General features: G+C 44.9%; 1 protein-coding gene across 1 annotated transcript; it reads right to left on the bottom strand.

Moving 5' to 3' along the window:
- Positions 1–9,152: 9,152 nt before the first annotated feature.
- UCHL1 (ubiquitin C-terminal hydrolase L1) lies at positions 9,153–17,255 on the bottom strand. Its single transcript, XM_030565388.1, has 9 exons — positions 17,089–17,255; positions 16,813–16,824; positions 16,195–16,323; positions 14,291–14,441; positions 11,902–11,987; positions 11,772–11,819; positions 11,118–11,187; positions 9,938–9,996; positions 9,153–9,594 (listed from the first exon to the last, which is right to left on the bottom strand). Exons 1-9 carry the CDS (start codon positions 17,119–17,121, stop codon positions 9,508–9,510), a joined length of 675 nt encoding a protein of 224 aa, XP_030421248.1. The 5' UTR covers positions 17,122–17,255; the 3' UTR covers positions 9,153–9,507.
- Positions 17,256–18,226: the final 971 nt, after the last annotated feature.

Below are 18,226 nucleotides of genomic sequence, written 5' to 3'. Positions count from 1 at the left end.
AAAAACTGCACATAACCTGCCTGTTACTGCTGAAGTCTCAGGTCAGGCCCCACTAGTTTATGCCCAGAGCAGCTGCCTGGAGTCTGTCTGTCTCTCCAGGACTCCCACAGAACTCAAATAAATCCAGCTGCTTAAACACATTCTGTGCCGCTTTTCCCTCTTCAGCACCTGCACTTTACACCTGGGAAATCCCTAGTCCAAGCCCTGGCTCTTAACCCTATTTGTGTGCTCCAGCTCTGCAATACCAAGGAAGCAGAGAAATGTCTAATATTCCAGCTAAAGACCTTTAACTCATATAATACCCTTACTGACTCTGACAGCAGTTACTGCATAGCTAGCATCTGTAATTCTTTCTATGAAGAGTTTCATCATGGCTGTTCATACATTAATAACCCCTAATTTCTAACGTATTTGTCTGCCAGAACTTTCTGAAAACATTTCCCTTGACTTCCTATTTATATCAAAATATGGTTGGTGCATTTCTTTGCTAGTGCCAGCATTGTCCATGAAAGCAACTGAGTTTTCCAGATGTTTCCTCAACAACGGGAAGTAATGTAGCTTTCCCGTCTAAGTCTTTCTTGAATATTTCCAGCTTCATTTAACGAGCTTTGATGCTATCAAACATCTTGCTACTCTCATCTAAACAAAATGACACAGGCAAATAATTTCTAAAATTTCTAATAATTTTCATTCGTATGCTGGACTCTGTCTTGAACCAGATTTCTGTTGCATTGTTACCCTTTAATGAACTGGGGAGCCTAATACTGAGTCATGGTGTGATGTTCATGGGATGAATGCAGGGCTATTGGAAAGATGGGTGGAGGAAGCAAAGCTGTAGCTGCAAGAAGCACAGCTCCCCATCTCTTTTTCCTGCCCCCTACTGGTAGGATTCACTCTTCTTCCCATTTCCCTTACCAAGCATGCTCTCCCTTGCCTTGCACCTCCTTCTCCTGCCATCTCCAGCAGGATTCCCCCTTCTCAGGGAGGACTCTCCTTATCTCAATTTTTGGACCCCCAGAAGGATAACCCTCTTATCTCCCCTCAAAATAGGACTTCACCATCTCCTCCTCCAAGCAGGAGCTCCTCTCCAGATAGAACCCCTTTATCTTTGGGAAGATCCCTGAGGGTCAGTTCCTAGAAGCATCTGTTGCCAGTCTTACAGCAGGTCTGAATGGAAAAACAGCACCCAAGATGGCTCTGTTTTCAGTCTGAAGCAGGAGGCAGCATCCCAAAGTGTGGGGAAGAAAGACAATAGAGCAGCTGCCCCAGTTTCAGGAGTACAAGGTGTAGTTCAACTGGCTGCTCCATGGTAGCAGCATTTCAGCCCTCTATTATAACAACAGACTGCCAGGGGGCTGGTCAATAAATGACAGTTAAATCCGCTCCTGCAAGGAGTCTGACTTATGTAGAAGTGATAGTTGCAAGTTGCAGTTATTTAGTGGGCATCTAAATCTTTACACACAAGAATGAAAAACAAAACAAACCACCACTACATGAATGATATTTTAATTCCTATGGTCAGGGTACAAAGAAACCCTTCGCAATGTATTTTTATTCTTATTCAACTTCCACAACTAACCTTCCCTGAGCAAGATGGTTTGGCATGCAGAGGGCTGGAGCTAGCAAACAGGGATAAGGCTAATCAGGCATGCAGCTACTAGGGGGAAATCTTTTTGTTTGTGTCCTTGGCGTGTGCATATGAGGTGTCAAAAAGTCTGGCATGGAGGAGAGCGATGAGAGGAACAAGATAAGGAAAAACACAACTGGGCACAAGACCTGTTGTAGGTTCGAGATATGGAACAACTGTGACTTCAAATACAGCAAAGAAAATTTTAAAAATAGCACAAAAAATATTTTCATTTTTCAGATTTATTTTTTCTTGCATATTTATTTCTGTGTTTATGTGCCAAGCAAAACTGGTCCATGTACCAAAGGCTGCATGCTGCCATGGTCCTCCATTACTTCTCTGCTCCCTTTACTCTCAAAAGACATAGTCCAATTTTAGCTAGCAATTTTGCAGTATGGACATTATGTAATATTATAGACTGAACTGAGGGCAGGTACAACTCTATGCCTAGGGTAGCTAAAGTAAGGACCTGATCCAAAGCTTTGTCCAGGCATTGCATCAGGCCCCACAAATGAGTTAACCTCTACCTAAGTTAAGGATAGTATGTTCATGCAGGGCCCTAAATCATAAGTGCACTTAAGGTTGTAAGTAATCCCAGTGAAGGCAAAAGGACTACACATGTGCTTACTGTACAGCCTGCTCAGGGTCTTAGGTCATGCTTGCTACATGCTGCTGTAATAGTTTCCCAATGCTGCCATCTACAGGCCAGCTTTATTACTGCTTGCAAGTTCAAACTGCTTTCAAGCCAACACCGACTCAGCAAACCACCACTAAGGCCTGGTCTACATTACGCGTTTAAACCGAATTTAGCAGCGTTAAACCGATTTAACCTTGCACCTGTCCACACAACAAGGGCCTTTATATCGATATAAAGGGCTCTTTAAACTGGTTTCTGTACTCCTTCCCGACGACAGGAGTAGCGCTGTAATTGGTATTGCCATGTCGGATTAGGGTTAGTGTGGCCGCAAATCGATGGTATTGGCCTCTGGGTAGTATCCCACAGTGCACCATTGTGACCGCTCTGGAAAGCGGTCTGAACTCAGATGCACTGGTCAGGTAGACAGGAAAAGCCCTGCGAACTTTTGAATTTCATTTCCTGTTTGCCCAGCATAGAGCTCTGATCAGCACGGGTGGCGATGCAGTCCCAAATCCAAAAAGAGCTCCAGCATGGACCGTACAGGAGATACTGGATCTGATTGCTGTATGGGGAGACAAATCTGTTCTATCAGAGCTCCGTTACAGAAGACGAAATGACAAAGCATTTGAAAAAATCTCCAGGCTATGATAGACAAGAGGCCACAGCAGGGACTCAACACAGTGCTGTGTGACTACCGTAACGGAAAGCCAAAGAATCAAATGGACGCTCATGGAGGGAGGGAGGGGGAACTGAGGACTCGAGCTATCCCACAGTTCCTGCAGTCTCCGAAAAGCATTTGCATTCTTGGCTGAGCTCCCAATGCCTGAAGGGTCAAAAACATTGTTGCCAGTAGTTCAGGGAATATGTCGTCAATTTACTCCTCCCCCCACTCCCCTCAAAGAAAAGGGAAAAAAATAGTTTCTCACCACTTTTCAATGTCACCGTATGTCTACTGGATGCTGCTGGTAGATGGGGTGCTGCAGTGTTAAACAGCAGCATCCTCTCCCTTCCCTGGTGGCAGACGGTACAGTACAAAATGCCTGATAGCCGTCCTCGTCATCATCCTGTGAGTACTCCTGGCTGGCCTTGGTGAGTTCGGCCGGGAGTGTCTGGGTAAAAATGGGAATGACTCCCTGTCATTCCTGGCAAACGGTACAAAATGCTGGGTAACCGTCCTCATCACAGCAGCTGGAGCCTGAGCTCCATCAGCCCCCCAGCACCCTTTCGTGTCTAAAGAAAAGATTCTGTACTCCCTGGACTATTATAGCAGCGGGAGGCTGTGTTCCTCTCCCCCCCACTCTTTAATGTCCTGCCTGGACTATCATAGCAGCTGGAGGCTGCCTCCCCCTCACTTTAGCTCTCTAAAACGTCAGTTTCTTATTCCTGCATTCTTTATTACTTCATCACACAAATGGGGGGACACCGCCACGGTAGCCCAGGATGGGTGTGGGAGGACAGAAGAAATGGGTGGGGTTGTTGCAGGGGCACCCCCTAGAATGGCATGCAGCTCATCATTTCTGCAGGATTTCTGGGGCTCTGACCCAGAGTGGCTGTGCTCTCGGGGCAAGTCTACTAGAGCGCCAATATTCTAGGCAGGATTGACTCTATTTTTAGACAAAACATAAAGAAGGGAATGACCCGGGGAGTCATTCCCATTTTTGTCCATGCACCCCCGACCAACCTCAGCGAGGCCAGCCAGGAGCAACCCTGACATCAAGCATTTTGTACCATCTGCTGCTAACCATCTTCGCCAATTTCCAATTGCAAATGGTACAAAATGATTGAAAACCGTCATCTCATTGCCAATTTACAATGGCAGACACTGCAATAGGGATAGTAACAATCTCTGCTACCTTGCAAAGGCAAATGAATGCTGCTGTGTAGTGCTGCAGTACCACCTCTGTCAGCAGCATCCAGTACACATATGGAGACAGTGACAAAAGACAAAACAGGCTCCCTGGCTGCCATGCTATGGCGTCTGCCAGGGCAATCCAGGGAAAAAGGGCGTGAAATGATTGTCTGCCGTTGCTTTCATGGAGGAAGGAATGAGTGACGACGTTTACCCGCGACACTATTTTTGCACTATCACGCATTGGGATCTCAACCCAGAATTCCAATGGGCGGGGGAGACTGCAGGAACTATGGGATAGCTACCCACAGTGCAACGCTCCAGAAATCGACGCTAGCCTCGGTACATGGACACACACCACCAAATTAACATGCTTAGTGTGGCTGCGTGCACTCAACTTTATACAATTTGTTTTACAAAACCAGTTTATGTAAAATTGGATTAAGCCCATAGTGTAGACATACCCTAACAAAAGAGGGGCTATAACCTAACCCCTTTCCTGTTTTACGCTTTCATACAACAACTGCACAACGCTGACATTTTAACTAGTAATGCCATATGAAAGATAAATTTGCACACGTGATTATTAAATGGTCCTCATGGCATTAATATACAAATAGTATTCCTGATTCTTTACATTAACAGCTGTGGTGTGATGGCTTTTATTTTATTGATGTGCCTTAACTACAGGGTTTGGTGCTACACAACATTTAGAACAAATAAGCAGGACATGTTGGGGCTGCTATGATAGCTCTAAAGTATTATGAATTTTCGTGAATTTTAAATTAACAGGAATCTCTTAATTCCTTTACCTAGTGAGATGCTTCCCACACTGGAAAGCAAGAGTGGCAACAGCTAATCGCAGACACACTGGGTGAGCCGGAGAGGCAGAAGGGGGAGGGCAGCAAAAGTTACTTGATCTTTGGAAACATTGATGTATCTGCTCTTTCCTATAACTGTTACTCACCCACAATGGAAAATTTGGGTGGAAGGGAGATAGGGAAGGTGAGCAACAGGATAAGGGCAAATTATGCACCATCCCAGGTCAGCTAAGGGCAGGCAGGGCAAGAGGGTGAGTTTAATCTGGGTGGAGCAAATTAAAAAAAAATTGAGAGAATTACTACTATTAATTGTATTAGCATAGCACGTAGGAGCCCCAGTCATAAACCAAGAAACACTGCAATGGGCACCATCCAAACACTGAACAAAAAGATGGTTCCTACACACACACCCCCCCCAAGAGCTTAAAATCTAAGCAATAAAATGAGACAACAGCTCTCTACAGACAGGCTGGTGGTGTGGGAACAAAAGTAAACAATGAAGCAATACTGGTCAGCATGATAGGCTGCAGTCTTAGTACAACAGCAGCCAAATCAATGTCAAGTTTTTTTCTGAGATAATTACATTAAAAGAAAACATACAGGAAGAACAAAAACAAAAAATTTGAAAAGACACAAGAAACAGAATGAGTCTGCTTTCAAGGAGATTGAGTTATTTTAAAAAATAACTCCTGTTGGTACAATAAATGCATTTTGTTTATTTGACTGGTAACATTCAATAAAAATATCTATCCTAGGCTCCACACCCCCTTGCTAAAATGTAAGAGTACCATAGACAAGGATTAAATTAGATATCAAGTAGTAAAAGGGTAAAACAGTTTGAAAACAAAAACAAACCTCTAACTGCTCATGCCTCTAACATGACCTCAAGCATGTTACCTACTTGCTATCTGTCAAGTCCTGTTTTACCTTTACCCTGCACATGCTCACATCCATTGATGCCTTCAGGGTAGAAACTGTATTTGTACAGCCCCTCACACAAAGGGACCACAAACTACATCAGCACAAACAATTACATAGTACTTATTTAAAGAGCTAGGTATTTCGTGTTACAAATAATGATTACTCTTAGATCTTCTACATGTTTGGTGTTCAGATAATTATCTAGAATTTGGGATGTTTATTTGAAAATATGATCCCCAAAGGTCCTACAATCTTCCCCATCCTGAACTACTCTTCTTCCTGCACTTGTCTTCTTGGGCAGGATGCCAGGGAGATAGTAGACCTGGCAGTGTTTTTTGGAGGGCAAAGGGCAAAAGATTTGTTTTCCTTCTCTAGCAGCATTTCCTTTCTGTAGTTAGGAAAGCCCTCAGATCGCCCAAAGTTTGCTTGCATCTTCCCCTGCCGCAGTTCTCTCCCATCATTTTCTCTTGTCCTCCTTTCCACTCTCTCTAATTTGCTTGGCCCAGTCTCTGCTACATTGGCCTCAGCTCTAAGGTATGAGGTCTGGGTTAGTGAAAGGAAAGAAGTTAGCCCTCCCCTTTCACTTTTTCCATTCAGTGGCAGTCTGGGGAGGAGGAAAAAAAGTTGTTACCTTGTAGTTAGATGACTACTCCCCTCCTCCACCCCCTGCTCTCCTTGTCTTTATGCTGAGATTGCATTGGAGAGAAGTAGCTGATATAGGGGTCAGGAGAAGAGTTATAGGCCTCTCATCTGCTTTTTACAGAAGCTCCCACTAGCAGGAAGCTAAAGAATTAATTTTTTTTTTTTTTTTGGTAACAGCCCCACTGGTTGACTGGAATTGTGCCTAAAATTGAGTTCAAAACCCTGGAGAGTATCAGCCAAAAAACAGGACACATGTAGAGATTAGAGGCTTAGTTGAGAATAGCCTTGATGTCACCACTGCTAGATTTAAAAAAAAAAAAAAAACCACATACAACTTCCCTATTTAAAATTAAAATTAGAAAACCACACACTAAGGCAGGGTTCAGAACCCTAATGGGGTTGCAAGATTATTACATGGGAGTCATGAGCTGTCAGCCTCCACCTCAAGCCCCACTTTGCCTCCACCATTCACAATGGTGTTAATTTTTTTTTTTTAAAAAAGCGTTTAATTTATAAGGGGGGTGTCACACTCAGAGGCTTGTGATAGGAAAGGGGTCACCAGTACAAAAGTTGTAGAGCTGCTGCACTAAGGATACTAGTTGTGTTATGCCATGCAGCTGCTAGACTAAGGGTCTATCCTTTGAGAGAAGCATTGTGGCTCTGCTAGAAATACTGCACTCAACTATTTTTTTTAATCTTAGAGAACAAACCTGTTGCACTAATAAAACTGGAGATGTGGGGGGGAAGAGAAGAAAGAAGAGTATGCTTCTACAGGTATGCTAAATTTGTGGCCAGTACTATACTTCCTCCTCCTTCCCCTGCTCCATCTGGGGCCTGTGTGGTCTTGGTCTTGGAATTTTTCTGTGTTTGCACTGCAGCAGCTTCACTCCATACAGATCTGTTGCTAGGCAGCATGAGTCACAAAGGCCATGGCTACACTTACAGTTCTGCAGCGCTGGTAGTTACAGCTGTGTTCGTACAGCTGTGTAAGGCCAGCACTGCAGTGTGGCCACATTTACAGCACTTGCAGTGGTGTTGGGAGTGGTGCATTGTGGGCAGCTATCCCAGCATTCGAGTGGCTGCAACATCCTTTTCAAAAGAGGAGCTCCGGGGAGACAGAGAGAGTGGATTTTTGGAGTTGACACTGTTCTCAGAACTTGCAAGGCAGGGAGCTAAGGACTGGAAGATACACAGTGCCTACCTTCAATCATTTTAAAAGTTTTGACCTTTCCCCACCTGTCTGTTATTCACTAAATGCTAATTATGCACTCCTAAATAGCTGTCAGACCACAAACAGTTGCTCAACATTACCCCTCCCGCCTCTAGCAAACAGCTTTGAGCATTCCAAAGCAATTCTCCTGCCTTCGCTGGCTCGCTCGCTGGAGCAAAGAGCAGCTGTGTTTGGTTTGTTGTTTTTTTTTTAGCAAGTAGCTACGGGGAGATCGGAGTTCAGCCATTCTTCTGGTTTGTTGTGGACAGGAATTCTGGGATACCTCCTTTTACCCCAGAGGCCAGTAAAAGCACTGGTGGTGTCCACACTTGCTGACAAGCGCTGGAATCACTACACCTGAGGCAGACCAGGTGTACAGCCAGCACTGCAACCAGGGAGTTGCAGCACTGGCTGTGCTTTGCAAGTGTGGCCACATCCTGAGTTGCAGCACTGTAACCCCCTCACCGCCGCTGCAACTCTCCAGTGTAGCCAAGCCCTCAGAAGTCATGGCACAGAGGCAGAAAGGATAGTTCATATCCTATAAAAGGAAAGTATGGTATCTTCAGGAAGTCACCACAGTAATACTGCTTATCCCCACCTACCCAAGGTTTCCAGTAATACCTGGCAGAACAGGATGCTTTCATACACAGCTGGAAAGACTTTAAAATGAAGTGAGCATCATGGATCACTTTAAAATAAGTCCAGTGGAATAGGTTGCAAGTGCACAAAAAGCTTAAGATGGACACCACAGAAAGATGAACAGCAGATAGCACTGTAACAGTCTGATATCCAATCCCCATCTCCTTTAAGAGAAACTTGGTCTAGAATTCTTAAGTATTCATTTCACAGCTCCCTTCCCCACTTTTTTGAACAAGCCTGCCTTCCTGGATTAGAGCTTTCCTATCAGCCTAATTACTCCAGCCCATGAGCTGTGGTAGCTATGTCAACAGGAGCTCTCTAGTTAACAGAGCTATCCACACCAATGCCTGGGTTGGTGTAACTTATGTCACTGGGGGCAGGGTCCTCTTTTTAAACATACCCTTAAGCAACAGTTACAGTGACATTAAGTGAGACTGTGGACATAACCTAGTCAATCACAGAATTACTGTGCACCCTACTTGTGAAGTATTTCATCTGTTTGCCAAGAGACATGCATCTCCAGTAGTGATTAAGAACAGATATTCTGTGCTCTAACACATCTAAGTTTAGATAACAGCTCTAAATGGATATTCTCTCCCTATAGGTCCTCATTTTGAGGCACTAACTTAAGTGTCAGAGCATTGTTACCCATGCTTTGGGCCTCCAGTTCTTGTTTGAAGTGCTCTCTTATCTATTGTGTCATTGCCCTCTGGTGACTAACACTGTTATTAGGCCTACTTTGAGTGCAGTCATGTTACCCTTAACTCTGCTGGTTTGAAGATCCACATTGAAAGAGACTAATCCAGTAACTTCAACAGCAGAAGAGTTTATTTATCCTATTAAGTACAGGAATCAAAGTTTAACTTTAGGCACAGGTTAAACAAGCCATGTAAATAATTTTTTTTTTTTTTTAAACTGAATGTGTGAAAAGTCAAGGCCTAAGAGTCCAAAGACAGTTGTCAGAACAGTTCATATTAGAGTCTGAGCTTATTTCTCTCAAACTCTTCTGATGTGTGTATACTGGAGGTGGAACTAGTTCTGCAGAACTGTTTAGACTGGCCAAACCAGCTATATTTCACAAGCACTGAAGCAATGAAAGATTGAGACTGCGTTTACTGATGTGCTCTCAGATTGCCTTCCTCCAACTCCCTCTTCAGCATCTCAGGCAGACTTGCAGAGAGCCACAGCAGAAAAGCGAACTTCTCCCCTCTCACGTTCTGTGAACTGTCTGCAGATCTTGGCAGAACCCTTAAAGAGAAGAGTTATTTAGTACTCTGATAGGCTGCAGTAATATACAGCCAGTATGCAATATTCTCTAAAAAGTTAACCATAAAAACCCCTGACCATCTGTGCACCATCCTTGTTAAGCCAAGGGTATTTGCTGCTAGAGACTGTTTTGAACCTAGCCCTGGAGCACCTGCTTACTATGATACCTAGCAGCTAGTGATACTATGAGGCTTTTCAAGCCATGTGACTGCTGTGCTAGCAGACCAACTGCAATTGGCTCAAGAAGGCATGCTGCAGAGATGCAGCTTTAGAATCCCCCAACCCATAGACACTATTAACTCATAACTGAAGTAACTGAGCCTACCTTCAACAGCAAGTCATCTGAACTTTCTCCATGATTGACAGGGAATGGCATGCGTCCATCTATAAACAAAACCTCATTACTTGACAGCACAGTTTTGTTTTTAAGTGTTAATTCTATGCTGTCTGATTTTGGTGTTTGTAGACAGCTGTTTCCTGAACCTACACCTCCTAATCATTCAGGAGCTATTATAGCAGAGCAAGACTCCTTATTGGTAAGGTCAGTAAAGTGTGGCCACAACATGGAATCACAGGGCAAATTTGTTGAACCTCTGCATTAGAATACTAATTTTTTGGTGGCCTCAAAGTGTGGCCACCAACTCTTAGGAAAAATTGTCAGCATGACCACCAGCAAAATACATAATTAACTTTAGGAAAACTAAATATGCACATAAACTGGAATGACTTGGACATGTGTATGTTTTCAGACTAATAAAAAGTTATTGGTCTTTATTCTTGTCTACTAAAGACTAGAAACACACAAGGTACTTTGCATGTTTGTCTTAGTAGTTTACTTTTGATTGCTTTCTAAAAGAAGCTGATAGTAAGTCTGTTACAAATTATCACTTTTTGTATGTTTGTTAATATCACTTGTCACAGCAGATTTACTCACCCCAAGTGAGTCCTGGGACAAATTAAGCCCTGGATGAGGAAGTGGGCAGGGAGGCCATGGGACACAGGGACAACAGTGTGGGTGGTGAGCCTGGGACTGGGTGGATGAAGCCTGAAGCCCATTCCCCTGCCCCCAGGAAAGTGGAGAATTCAACAGCTGCCTGCACCTTCAACATTTGTCTCTGGAGGGGGGGCAGGGCTCAACCACTGCTGGTAGCCCTGGGAGAGGGGCCACTGCTTTCCTCCCCTAGTCACAGCCCAGGAGGCTGTGGCTGCAAGAAAAGCCTCCGGTGGCCACATTTGAGAAGTGCTCTGATCTAGAAAGTCTGAAACATTGAGAGGTCTAGTCCTTTGGAAGGGAAAGTGGGAAAGACAGCTCTCCAATACTGGTTTCAGGATATTTCTAGTCAGAATGGGTTGCACAGAGATTTTTACCTAGTAAGCAACTTAGAGGTCCATGTGTTGATTATAAGTAAGCTTAGTTTTTACCATGATGCTAGTGAAGTAAAGCCACAGTTAAATAGCTAGCTCCTATGTCAGCCTACTCCAAATACTGATTTATATAACCTTACCCAATTCATACAGGTGTCCATCCACATTGACAAACAGAATAAAATGGAAGTTCACTTTATCCTCTTCTACCTGGAGAAAGACAGATACAGCTAAGCCATCTTACTGATTCTAACAGCAAACTAATCTATGAAGTTTAGTTACTTTGGACTCCAGTTTGTTGGAAATCTGGATCCAGCTCTGCATTTGTGAAATACAAGTTTTTAAATACCTACATGTAACAATCTAGGTAAACTCTATTTTATAGATAGAAACAAGAGAAGAAAGTTATCTGAAGGTCATAACAGCCTAGCAGCCTAAGTCAGCAATAGCACTAAGGCTCTCAGCATCTCCCATACTTGCTCAAGGATGGCAGTTTTTGTAAACATCAAAATCAGAAGTTTTCTGAAATCCTCTAAGTAACTTAGACTAAGACCCATTTGGGCAATAAGGAGCTTTTGAAAGTTTTACTCAAGACTCATGAAAGGAGTTTCATTACTTCCCTATTTGCCTTTTTTTAAAATGGAAAGAATGGTATAATGCAGTGCTGTCAAGCTGGGGCAAGCCCATGATCCAAATAATCTCTCCCTTTCCCACTTGTAAGTGGTATTAATATAGAGATACAGCACTCTAGTCCCTACCATCATCATAAACTAAGTCTCATATGCAAAGCTTACTTGACATTGGCCCTCTTGTGCAACAGTATTATGGACTTCCTGAATAGCCTGAAGAGAAAGTAGATAGAGATTAATAAACCCCAAATATAAGTTGCAGTAAGAGACTTTTCCAATCCAGTATTTCTCATACCTTGTTATTTTCAAGATGTTTTGCCCTCTCTGCAGGAGAGAGATCAGCTGTTTCCTTGAGAAACTTCTTCAGGGCTGATCCATCATCTGTGCAAGAGTTTGCCATGGTTAGACAATGAATGTGTTCATATATAGGTTATGAGCGAGTTCAACTCAAGCTATGTTAGTTTACAGATAGGAATATACATATAGGATTTTATACATGTCTAGGCTGCCCAGTACACTGTTTTAGAAACTTATGCTACCTTAGTACTTTTACTGAAGTATTGCAACATACCTAAATTATTAAACTTGAATTCATTTTAGGTCAAGGCAATGGAATGAGTCACCAGATACTACTTCATTTGACAAGTGACTGAGCACCATTATATTTGGAATGTTAACTCTAAACACCTGGTGGTTTTCTATTCCCTTTTCCCCCTGCTCCACAGAAGGTCTTCCAGAATTAATCTGGAAGCAACACTGACTGTTCAGTCCAATTCCCAGTTTGATACTACTGAGTTAGGTTGTGTTTGATGCTCCTACTTCAAACACAAAAAAAATTGCCTAGCTTCTAATGTCCAATAGAACCCATTTCTTCAAAGAGGACAGAATTTCTCTGTGCTTTAACTGAAAAGTCTGGTGCATGAACCAGTTTACAATCCAGCTCCTTGGTTGCTTACTACTCAGATAACCCCCTTCAACTTGGGGTAACCTGAAACCCCAACAGAAGTAGCTCCATCAACTTGAAAGACTATTTTACAGTCACTTTCCTGACTAAATTTAGGTGTGAACAGGAGTGAATAAGTAGCTATTCTAGTTATTAGCCATGCCAGGTTTTCCTGAAATGAGAAGTGGGTCCCACCTTGGCATATTGGGTATCATTCTAAGACAATAGCTAAACTAAGCACTCTTTTGCAAGAAAGCCTCACAGGTGCCAGCAAAGGTACATTTCATTGCTCTAGATTTGTCATGCAAGAGATATAGTAACTCTTCACTTAATCATCCTGGTTAACATTTTGTTGATCATCAGTTAGGGAACATTCTCATTTAAAGTTGTGCAATGCTCCCTTCTAACATCATTTGGCAGCTACCAGCTTTGTCTACTGCTTGCAGGAAGAGCAGCCCATTGCAGCTAGCTGGTGAGGGCTTGGAACCAGGGTGGACTGGCAGCATGCACCTCTCCCCTGCCAAATCAGTTCCTCACTCCCCTAAGTTCCCTGTGCTGCAGCCACCCAGCATGCTACCAATTGGCAGTGGGGGAAGGTATAGCTGAACTGCCATATGCTGCTCCTGCCCTGTGCCTTGGAGCTGCTCCCAGAGACTCCTGCTTGCTGTGTGTGGGTGCTAATATCAGGGTGTCTCCCTCCCCCACCCCATTTACCCCTCCTCCATATAGAGCAGGGCAGGGACATGGATGGAGAGAGCGAGCTTGGGGCAGCAGCTACTGTCTCAACTTCTGGATCTACTTAAAAAAAGACAAACTTAAGAGTGGGTCAGCTTACTTAAAGGGACAGTGTGCATCTCTCACACACCATGTGTGTCTGCTATGCTGTCTCCCCTCATTCCTGTTCGTGATGCTTTAAGAATCTACATTAACAATGTTAACCTTTAAGGGCTCAGCCAAGTGCTAGTTCATTTATCAGCAAGCTATTCCCTGGGAAATATCCCTCCCTCTAACTTCACCACCTCAACCAAGCTTCACAATCATAGCTGAACAGTATTAAATTGTTTAAAAACACACTGTTTATATCTATAATATGGTTTTGTTTGACAAAAAAGTTTCCCTGGAACCTAACACCCACCCCCTCCCATTTACATTAATTCTTATGGGGGAAATTGGATTAGCTTAACATTGAATCACTTAAGTTGTTGCATTTTTCAGGAACATACTACATTAAGAAAGGAGTTACTGTACAAGTAACTTCACAAGCTTGTGTGTTTGACACCAGACATTTGTAAATTTTCTATATGGAGAAGTCCCCAGCCACTGATACATGTAAACTCAGGCAAATGGTATTCTTACGCTAATTAGATCCAATAGAAATTGGATTACCTCCCTTTTGATCAATTTTCCCAGCACTTCAGGTGCCAAGAGTCAGACTCAATATAGAAAACACACTATTGTCCAACCTCTGAGACTAGCGTATTCCCTTGTTACTCAAAGGGCAGTGGGTGTAGGTCACTCAGTTATGGGCAGATCCCATAAGCCACTGAAGTCTAAGTTTCTTGTAATGAAGTGTTCAGGGAAGAGCTCTAGTCAGATCTGATCTTCTCAAACCTAGTCTTAGACAAATAAAGTAGCTAGTGTAAGAGTTCTTTAGCTACAGTGGATCATGGAGTATGCAGATCAGTGAGTGGCCTCATTAGGAAGTTCCCTTTTAAGGGAAAGGCTCAATATTCATACTTACCAAATGCAAATTTATCTTGGTTATTAGCAACTGCATGTATCAGGCCAATTGTCCCACAGGAATTGCCAACCGTCTGTTTCAAAAAATACACTTTGGAACTAACTTCTTGTCCCTTCAATTCTTCAATCTGTTTTTTCCTGAAGTTTTCATGCTGCAAACAAGTACATCAACAGTTTGATTTTCTAGACATCTTAATATCCTTTAGAGTGTCTACCAGGTAAGTCAGTTGTGGAAGATCACTTCCCCTCTGATGCTTCTAATGTAACCAGAAAGCCATCCTTTTTGGAACAAACCCACATGATTTTTACTTCCACTAGGATGACACTGGTCTAGTACTGCATAATGTATGTGGTGCACGAGCCAAGTTGTAGTATGGGACTCCACCTGATAGCCCAGAGGAAACAGCTATACAAAAAAAGAGTTGACATGAGAAATAAGAGTTCCAAGGACTTGTTACTGTCCAATCCACTCAAGAGCTTGCTAAGTTAGAGCCAGAAGTTTTTGTAGCTGACTTCCCTAATCAGCTGTATTTCATGTATTTGGAGACAAGTAGTATGAGGAACAACTTTCACACAAGCAATGGTTATATTCTCCTCTATTCCTCACCCTCAAGATGCCTTCGCTTCAGTTGAGCCAGCTATAGGACCAGCAATATCAGAATGCCTCCCCCATGCTCCCAGTAGTTTCAGTGGCTCATTTGTCTGGACTATAATTGTATGCTAACTAATAGCAATTCTGACTGTCATTCTAGTAAATTTGAGGTTTTAACTGTGCATCCAAGATTACAGCCTCTAGTCAATTATGAATTCATACTATGGGGGTGAGCAGCCCGTTACTGCCATCTTAGACAATAGCAAAGCACCAATACATCACTGATAAAACTTACAAGTCAAATACTGTGAGATTAGTACTGTTTCAGTAGATTTAAAAAGCTATTCTTCCCTTGAAGTATCCCTAGACTCTGTTCTAATTAGACAGTCATGTGGTCAAGCAAATTACAGGTCTTCTGAGGATGCCCCAGTGACAGCAAGGTATCACCTCAGTCCCATACATTCACAGATGAGTTGAGGAATGAATTAATACTAAGTGAAAAAGTTACCTGCATTGTTTTCAGTTTACTATGTAAATTATGATAGTCCTGTGGCACCTTACAGATTAACAGACATTTTGGAGCATACGCTTTTTTGGGTGAATACACACTTCAGATGCATGACACCCCCCCACCCTTTCAGGTCTTGTCATGAAGAATGCATACACTGAGAACTAATTCATTGTCTATCTGATAGACAGATGCAGGTCAGAAATCTGGATATCAGGTCTTTGAACTTCACTTCCTATGGAATTCTCAGTCAGGAAATGGATTTGATTGATTCAGTTGTACCACCTGCCAGATAGTGTTGCCATGTTAGTTTTGGAATAGGGAAAGAAATACAGCATTCTCTTCTACAAGTCTGAGTAGGTGTGCCTGCTTCTGCTTTGTCAAGTTAGTATCTGGGTTAGAGAAACCTGTGTCTGCAGATTTAAGGGAGCATCAAATTTAAAGCAAGAATTTTCAGTAAGGAACCACACATAAGAACAGGTATTTTAACATTAGGGACTTTGCACTAAGTATCCAATAATTGCAATGCACATTTAGGTGTTGCATTGTGTTAGTTCACCATACATCACAGTAAGACACTCCTGGGGTGTGTCATCTCCCAGTACCAAGCACCATGTGTATCCCATAGCAACATCACAAGATAAGAGAATCAGTGGGGTTTCTGTTTAGTATCTCCTATATAGCAGGTTTAATCTTAGATAAGAGGAAAACAAAGGCCCCTGCTTATTTAGCAGACTGTCTCTCCTGCACAGGGATAGCTCTGCAGAAATGGCAGCTGCTACCCCTCCCCATCCCAGGGACCTACCTGGGCAGTGAGAGGAAAGAGCAAGAGCAGGGCACAGGCTGGGGTGGGCACTGAGCTCAGCAAGTCTTCCTCAAACCCCAGCACATCCACAAAGCGCCAGCCGGGGGCCACTCCCAGCCGGGACAGCACCTGCAGGGAGAGGACATGAGGCAGGGGGTACCCAGCCCGCTGTGGGCTCATCAGGGAAGGGTGGGGGTAAGCAGGAGCCCCTCAGCCCAGGGACCCACCCCACAATGCCGGCAGCCCCACCCGCTGTACAGCCTGAGGGGGCCCAGCCCGGCGGTCAGACCGCCCCTCCCCCGCCCGCTTCCAGTCAGTGACACAGCACAAACCGCGGGGCCGCAGCGCCACCTGCCGCCGAGCCCGGGACCCGGCCCCGCACGTGGGGCGGATACCGCTCGATGGGGCGCCCGGCCCCACCCCGACTTTAACCCCCTCCGTGGCGGCCCCGCAGTGCGGCCGCGCCCAGCCCCCCTGCGGAGGCGTGACGGGGAGGCCGCGCCCGAGACATCCCGCTCCGACCCCACCCCGGCGGGGATGGAGGGAGGCGAGAAGGAGCCGCTCCCGCCTGCTGCTCCGCCCGACAGCTCCGCGGTTCCTCCGGCGCCGGCCACTCACTTTGTTCAGCATCTGCAGGATAAAGCGGATGAGCGAGTGGGAGACCCCAGCAGCCCCGGCCATCCCCCAGCCCGGCTCCCCCCCCCCCAGCAGCCCCGGCCATCCCCCAGCCCGGCTCCCCCCCCAGCAGCCCTGCCCCCCATTCACCCAGCCCTGCCCCCCGCTTAGCGGTCACCGCACCCTGCGCCCCGCCTGGCACCGGGGGCCCAGCGCCAGTCCCACCCCGATCTTCCAGGCAGCCCTAATCCAACCCCTTCTCCCGCTGCACCTGCTCACCTCGGGGTTGATCTCCATAGGCTGCCACTGCATGGTGCACGACGTTGCTGGCTACGAAGCCGACACCTAATAGGAGACTCAATGGAACCGACTGCTCTGCAAACACAGAAGCCGCCCGCGCAGCGCTATATACCGCCGGGCTGACTCACTCCGGGCCTCTGCAGAGGGGGGGAAGGAGGAGCAGGGGCAAAACCAATCCAGGGGGAACACTCGGCTGCTCATCGCTGTCCATTTCCTCCCCCCTATCCCAACGAAACAATGGTACTTCCCACCCCCCACCCACCAAGGCCTCCAATGCGTTTCCCTGGTGCGGTAATGGCAGGTTCGTGCCTGCGGGCTGTGTCTGGAGCGCGCAGCGGGACAGGGCTGGTCACCAGGTCTCCTGATCTTCTGTGTGGAAGTTGCCAGGAGCAGGAGGAAAACACATGGTGTTCAGCAGGCGCAACTGGGGAGCAGGCTTGCCAGGGATGTGCTGCGGGAGAGGACTAGGGTGATGCTAATGTCATAGCCACCCCGGGTGTTGTTAGGCAGAGTACGGGGTTATGCTGCGCCATTTATTTCTGGAGTATCATGGATTAATGTATTACTGGGTAACTGCAGAACTGTATTATGGTCTAGGCGATCGCTGTGACGCAGCACTAGAAAAACACATGGAAAGAGGTTATCTTGCAATCATATGAAGTCTGTATTTTACTAGTTCACAACCTCCATTGTCTTGCTCACAATAGCAAGGTTAAAAAAGAACCCCACCCCCAACCAAATACTGAACAAAAATCACGAAGAAAATACTTGAGAAAACGGCAGCTTCCAGACCCTGCCATCACTTCACAGTCCCCGCAAGCCTTGTGTGAAATTCTAGCTCTTTACTGCTCTTGATGGAAAGAGGCAGATTAACCACTTCATTGCTGGCAGAGGGATCAGAGTTATTCCTACATAATTTTATAAATGCTAGAGTTCCTTGGGGTTGAGGAAGGTTTCTTAAATCCCATGTACTTTCCCCTCTCAATTCGCTGACTTGAAGCCTCCATGAGACTTTCTTCAATCTTACACTTCAATTTTTTCCTGTTTTTCAAAAGAAAAATGGGCTTTATTGCTACTACTCCCTGTCTTGGTGCCTTGGCCACTGAAAGGTACCAAA

This window comes from Gopherus evgoodei, chromosome 5, assembly GCF_007399415.2.
Source record: "Gopherus evgoodei ecotype Sinaloan lineage chromosome 5, rGopEvg1_v1.p, whole genome shotgun sequence".
Classification (NCBI taxonomy): domain Eukaryota; kingdom Metazoa; phylum Chordata; order Testudines; family Testudinidae; genus Gopherus; species Gopherus evgoodei.
The sequence above is the reverse complement of the archived record's forward strand: the minus strand, read 5'-3'. Positions and strand labels throughout refer to the sequence as shown.